This window comes from Oreochromis niloticus, linkage group LG20 (assembly GCF_001858045.2).
Source record: "Oreochromis niloticus isolate F11D_XX linkage group LG20, O_niloticus_UMD_NMBU, whole genome shotgun sequence".
Lineage (NCBI taxonomy): Eukaryota > Metazoa > Chordata > Actinopteri > Cichliformes > Cichlidae > Oreochromis > Oreochromis niloticus.
The window spans coordinates 7,201,219-7,208,554 of NC_031984.2; the positions used below are offsets into that span (position 1 = coordinate 7,201,219).

At 40.9% G+C, this 7,336-nt stretch overlaps 1 protein-coding gene across 1 annotated transcript; it reads left to right on the forward strand.

Moving 5' to 3' along the window:
- Positions 1 to 3,722: 3,722 nt before the first annotated feature.
- Positions 3,723 to 7,048, forward strand: LOC100699892 (P2Y purinoceptor 1). Its single transcript, XM_005448358.4, has one exon. It carries the CDS (start codon positions 3,864 to 3,866, stop codon positions 4,854 to 4,856), a length of 993 nt encoding a protein of 330 aa, XP_005448415.2. The 5' UTR covers positions 3,723 to 3,863; the 3' UTR covers positions 4,857 to 7,048.
- Positions 7,049 to 7,336: the final 288 nt, after the last annotated feature.

A 7,336-nucleotide genomic window follows, 5' to 3' on the forward strand; every position in this document is an offset into this window, starting at 1 on the left:
TAAGCCCGCAGCCTGGGAGCAAAGTGCTCTATTGGGGTGGCATGGTACTATGAGGTCTTTAAGATAAGCTGGTGGGGTTCGATTATTAAAGACCTTGTATATGAGGAGAAGGATTTTTGAGCCAGTGAAGAGAAGCCAGTATGAGACACACATGGTCTTTCTTTCTGGTGAGTCCTCTGGAGGGCAAAGTGATGCCGTCCAGAGTAAGCATCTGGTTAGATACTTAGTTATCACGTTTCTAAGAAGTACAAAAGCTTAAAATATTATTCATAAGAACGAGCTCATTCAGGTCTTTGTGTCTTTATGACATTCCTGCAGTTTAACTAATAAATGTGTGTGTTATCTGACTTTATGGATACATAAACCTTACAATCATATATATCTGCATAGCAATGAAAATGTAGACTGTGCCTTCTAATAATAGTTCCTAATGGTCACATTATAATGTAAACAGAAAAGGCATGTTGCAGAAGTAAGCAAATGGATGCTTGCTTGTGCAACACGAGATGCACAGATATTTATCTTAAATGTTATACTTTTTTTAACTTGTAGGGCGTCGAGCCGGGACAAAACACATATAATCTAATTTTCTTCCACTTCTTTACACTTACTTGCTGGTGGCTATAGCTCAGGAGGTAGAACAGGTCATCTACTGATCGAAAGGTTAGTGGTTCAACCCAGTCTGCATGCCAAGTATCCTGGGCAAGATACTAACCCCAAGATGCTCTCTGATTCATCCACTGGAGTGTGAATGTTAGCTTAAGAAAGCACTGAAAAAGCATAGAAGAAAGTGAATGTGGCATGTTGTATAAAGCGCTCCAATGATAAAGACAAAATTAAGATGTTTATTAAACTTTTAATGAAATTTGCAGATTGTCTCGGTGGAGTTAAATAAAGTCAACTGTCTGCTCCTTGCTATCTAAAATATAACAGGGCATTGGAGTAAATTCTCTACCATCTCACACTGCTGTTTAATCAGTTTTCTGTTTGATGTTTATTCAGCTTTATTCAGCTGTAACTTTAATCTCAGCCGAACCAATTTACTTAGGAACAAATAAAACACTGAAGAAAGCCAAACAATAACATTTGTAAGTTATCCAATTGAGTTATATATCATGTTTAACCTGACCGCGGGGGGTTTGAAAACAATGTGCTGGGAGTCCAGTGTTCTCACCAGCTCTAGTGTACCTTGACCTCCCGGGTCACCTATCGAGCTAGTGGGTAACAGATGTCTCCGAAAACCTTGGAGCACTTTTTGCAAATATGTGATGTCTTGATAAATCGAGCAGATATTTGAAGTTTACACAGCTACATTCTCACCTGAAAATATCTTAAAAGTTTATTTTGGGACCCAGAAAGAGTAATATTAAAACTAAGTAGCTGCCGCCATTGTTGGAAACTGGAATTGGCTGGGCCGCGCTATGAATTCTGGGATAGGTTGAGCCGTGAAGAACACACCCAGCCCATTCTTCAAATCTGGGGAAAAGGAGGACACATTTGTCGGCCGCATTTGGAGGAGTCTTCGAATTTGGATAGCCTTCATCGCGTCGTGGTCACATAATCGGTCTACAAATGCGGCCCCCGAAGGATGCGGCCCCTGAATTTGCTTCTTCTTCTTCTTCTTCTTAGGCGTTTAATGCCAGCTGGCATCCTTGTAGATGCATTGCTGTCATCTTCTGTTTCAGTCCGTTATTACACTCTTAAATCCTACTACTTATTCCTGCGTCTTTCAGGATCTTACAAAGCTTCAAACGACGCGTTGACTATTAAATTAGTCGTCAACGATTTTGATAGTCGACGTAATTGTGATGCACCTAATCGTGGCAGCCCTATTGAGGAATTGGTTTCCCTCTCCCACAGAATTGATAATCGTGCGTGAGAGAGGGAAGCTGAGCAACGGTCCAGGGTTTTAAGACCTGTGTTGCGTCCCGAGTTCCGCACTGCACCGCCTATTCTCCCGTCTGTGCCCGCAGCTACGGGCGCCCGCTTGGCATCACCCCCTCCTCCAGAACCCATCGGTAGGTGGTCGGTGAACGGTGTTCCCTTGCCAGAGGAAAGGGAACACCGTTTTCGGGCCGTGGACTGCTTGTACTGCGGGAAGCCAGGACACCGCATCGCGGGCTGCCCGGTTCGCCCAAACGAGCCAGCCCACCGGTAGGCCCAGGAATACAGGTGGGGATTGCTTTAAGTTCAGCAAGACCCCGATTTTTATTAACTGTTGCCATAGTGACCACCAATAAGACCTTCACTGGACTCTGGAGCAAAATTTAATGGACGTTAAGCTAGCAAGAGAGTTAAAATTGCCACTCACACCGTTAGAACCTCCCTCCATTACTCATCAGACTGCACCAGTAAAATTAGTCACCTCCGTAAACCATAATGAATTAATTCCCTTCTTCACTCTTCCTTCTCCTGACACCCCACTGATTCTTGGTTATCTGTGGTTACAGAAACATAATCCTCACATTGATTGGGCCGCTGCGGGTCTCTTCTTTGTGGGGAAAAAGTCACTGCATGCAACCTTTTATTGATTACCAGGGATTGAATGACATTACCTTGTTCAGATACATGAGGGGGATGAGTGGAAGACCGCCTATAAAACTCCACTGAGGCACTTTAAGTATTTGGTCCTGCTGTTTGGCTTAACTAACTCCCCTGCGGTTTTCCAAAACCTTGGTCAATGACATGCTCCGGGATTTTTTGAATGACCAAGAAGACCAAGAAGCGACACGCACACTATGCCAACCTCTGCTGCACCCCAGCCCCTGAATATCGGCCAGGGCAGAAGGTCTAGTTAGCTGCTAAGAACATCCTGCTGCGCATACATCCAACGTTCCATGTCTCGCAAGTTAAACCGGTCGCCACAGCCCTTTGTCAGGTCACTGTCCGCAAACTGAACACATCTCCTGCCAGTCCTCCTGATGGTTTTGCGTGCAAGGAAACTCCCTCAGCCTCCATTTCTCCCTCCTTGGACTTTCTCACACGGACAGCTTCCCCTCCGAGCCCCACGGTCTGACTGTGATTGTAACCCGTATTTTAACTCGTGTTTAGTTGTTGACTCACCACTTTCCTGCACTCAGGTAATTGTTCCCCTTTCTGTTGCAGCTTCCCACGGTCCTGATCACAGCTTCCCAGGGCATTTCAGTTCCTTTTTCCTCCGTTTGAGTTATATTATCATTCCCTTTGTTGTTCCTGTTCATTTTTGTTAAAGAAATAAATTTGTACATAGTTCCTGTGAATTTCATATTGAGTCTGCTTTTGAGTCCCCACTGTGTGTGTGAACCAAAGTTCATGACACAGACAAAAACTTTCACTTTCACATTCAAAACTCTCACTGAAGGGAAATTTTTACCTTTCTTTTCCACCATAAAACTGCCCACCCAAGCATTCAGTACAGCTAACCCTGATAAATACATGATGCACCTGCCCTTTGTCTGCTAAATTCACTCACCTGTCTCTCTTCCTGTTAGAGTTACATGTATTAATACTGACTTCTAGCCTTTTACAAAATAACATGTGGATGTTGACTGTGGGTTTCAAACAACATTTTTAGTAGAGCACCTATTTTTATTTTTAGAAATCCCCTTTTCTTGAATTTTAACCAACAGGGTATGTAATTTTTTTAGCACTTCCTTTTTTATGCACAGACAAGGAAACAGCCTACATAGAGATTATACGCATGTGTGAATCTGCATGCATCTGTGCATGAGGCGTTACTCTGAGATGTCAAATAGGATTTTGAGATGACTGAGATGTGTCAAACAGGAAGTTTTCTTTGAACAAATAGGTCATACCTTCTCTGCTCTTCAAACACCACCTCTGCCACTGAAGAGTTTGAATGTACTGTCTTCTTAGGAAACAGAATGAATACAGCTAAATGGTTTCGTTCAGTCTATGAACATACAACTCTGCCTGCTATTTACACCACTGGTTTCATCATTGGTCTGGGAGCTAATGTATGGGGACTAAAGTCTCTGCTGCAGAAATGGAAAATTCTTGGACACATTAATGTGTTTCTTCTGAACCTTGGAATTGCCAATTTTTTGTTCCTGCCAACTCTCCCATTTTTCGCAACATACTACTTTATGGGGAATAAATGGATCTTTGGTGAAGGCTTTTGCAAGATCACAAGATTCTGCTTCAACTTGAATTTATACGGCAGCATTGGATTTCTTACCTGTATAAGTGTGTACAGGTACCTGGCTATTGTCCATCCAATGAAAGTGATGGGAAGAATAACTGTGACTCACTCTGTGGCTATCTCAGTCGTGGTTTGGCTGTTGGTGAGTGTTCAAAGTCTTCCAGATATGTTCTTCCCAAAAACCTCTGCAAATAACACTGATACAAATAGAACTGAAAAATGTCATCATACCACCACTCCAAAGTATGTTGAAGATTACCTGAAATACAGTGTTGGTTGGACACTCACTGGGTTTGTTATCCCATTCCTTATCTTACTTGGCTCCTATGGACACGTGACTCTTGTTCTCTGCCGCATTAATACCATTGATAAGGTGGTGAAACAAAGAAGCTTAAAGTTAATGTTCATCTTGATTTTGCTCTTCTCAGTTTGTTACATCCCCTTTCATATTTTTAAGAACCTCAGCCTTTATTCAAGAGTACTTAATTCAAAATACAAGAAGTATCCAACATGGGATGAGGGAGTCTTTGGTGCTCATCAGATCAGTCGTGGTCTTGTGTGTCTGAATAGTGTTTTGAACCCCCTGGTTTACCTCCATGTCATGGATATTCCTGCTCAAATCAGACAGATGCTTCAGTGGTCTCATCAGATATTTACTCGTTTCTTTCTGTCAAAGTACGCCAATGTACCTGTGGCACAAAGTGCAGATGTTTAACAGGAGTTTAGCATGAATGATTGAGTTTGAGTTTGTTTATTATACTGTGCTTCATCCAGTTAATTATTGCTCTCTTTTCCTGTAACAACAGTTTGGGCACAAGTTACTATATAAATGTATATAAATACTTTTATCTCTTTTTGTTCTGTTGCCTTGTATGTTGTGAATAACTGAAACCCAGTGGAACACATTTTCTATTTTGGTTTAAAACACATTGTCTTTATTTTTTATGCATGATTGTAATTGCTCTGAATAAGCTTCACTCATTTTGACGGAGTCAGTATCAACAACCAGTTGCTAATGAGATTATTTTTCTAAAATAATATGTAACTTTGTAACTTTGAAATATGTATTATTTAAACACCTTACACCAACAACTTTTACTTCAAGAATAGATCAGGAGAGAGCACTGGCATACTACTAAAATTTGTTTCATATTTAGTGCATTTTTAATTGCTGCCTCACAGACTGCTTCCGTGCTCTTATCAAATGTTTTTTATAGGTGTGGCTGAGTGCGTGTGGTACAAACCACAGAAAAGCAGCAGTCATTGTACAACTGTGACACTGACACCTTTAAAAACTGACTGCATTGTACATTACATTGTATTTAATTCTTTTAAACACTGCATTCTTTTCATTATTGATGCGTTGGAATTAGTGGTCACATATCTGTGCATAGATCATGTTAAACATGTTCAAAATAAACTGATCATTTAGATAAACTTGCACTTGTTATGCCTCGTTGTGTTGGAGTAATAAGATGATTGTTACTGTCGGGGTGGGGGATGAAACCATGCTCTGCAGGGTTTCTTTCTGTTTAAACACCTGTTAGGGAAATGTTGGTCTCCTGATAATACAAGTAACTCAGATTGTTATTATTATCCTGTATTAGCTTCAAATACTTAGCCAAAGCCACTATCAATGGCAAGTTGTTAATATGAACATTCTATTGACAACAGAAATTCTACAGTTATCCTCCAACATTTCATGATTTCAACACTTAAAAGCAAGCATGGCATCATGAAAATTTCGAGCCCATTCTTTACATTTCCATTTACTTTTGTGTGATTAGTAATCATCCTCAGAATGCTGGCTGTCATTACAGATGATGTAGTGACTGTTGACAAAGATACATTTGTTGTTGCTACGAAACCGAAAGCACTTTGTGGATGTTTGGGGCTAAAAAACCCCCCAATAGTTACTTCCTCTTGCAATAATAATGCACAGCACAGTTTTAAGAAGAGGTCAGGGATTACAGCTTCGCTGCCACATAACTCTAACAGGCAGTCATGCTTAACCCCTAATTACTAGTTTGGTCAACCATGAACAGAAGATACATGGTACTCTATTGCATATTTGCTCTGGCAAGACTTAAACAAGTGATGAAAAGCATGAAAGTGTTTAAACTTTGAAATTAAACAACCCAGAAGGGTATAGAAGAGCGATGGTTCAATCAAATAACGGGCTCTTTTAACTTCCTCATTTCTTACTTTTATCAGCCAAGCATGCAGGATTTAACACTTTAACAAGGGAAATTGCTTCATTGCTGCCTACAGCATGAAAACATGCAGAGCTTTCTGCTTGTTTGTGTACAGCAACAAATGACCCTGCTCAAGGCCACAAGCCAAAACACGTTGGTCACTTCATAAAGTTGTTCCCTGTTACTTTAAGTGTGGCTGGAGTCTTCACATCATCAGATTGTTTGTGTGCAGCACCCTGTAAGCTACGAGCAGATCCATGTTAGGAAGGGGTTAGGGATTACAGCTGTGCTGCCACATTTTCAAGTTACATGGAATTTAATTTTATGCTACACTCCAATGAAGCAACAAGCAAACCACTGGTACATTCATAAATTGATTACATGGAAAGTGCCAAAGAAATGTATGCACCTTTGTGCCAACACTTCTAAACATCTGAGGTCTCTGTTTTGACACATGGGCATAAGATGAATGCATGCCAGAGCAAGTATGGAAAACATACACAGAGGTAGATCTTAGAGCATCAAGTCGCAAGTTCGATTCCCATCCAGTAAGGATCCTGGCTAGACCCCCCCCCCATGCTAAAAACCAAGCCCTGGAATGGCACGGCTATGTCTGCAGCCTGTCTGCAGCTTGGACACAAAACATTTCACTCTATGTTGTACTCTGTATGATTGTGTATGTGATGAATAAAGCTTGTTTGTTAAGTGGAAAGTTTACTGAGATGGTGTTGCTGCACATGAAAAAATGGCACCATGTATGCACTGCAAACAAAAGACGTGCCCTATTTAATACTCAGGAGTGAGTCCATGTGGTCAGCAGTGTAACATGAAACATGTCTTTAACAGCTGGGCAGGATGTGATATGTGCGCTGGCCTCATTCTAAGAAACAATGTATAGGTACTTCAGTAAAAAACTTTACTTTAATGTTGAGCTGATCTTATTTACATGCAAGGTTTAGACTCATGAATGTAGATTTTGCAGGTAAATATTTATTTGTTT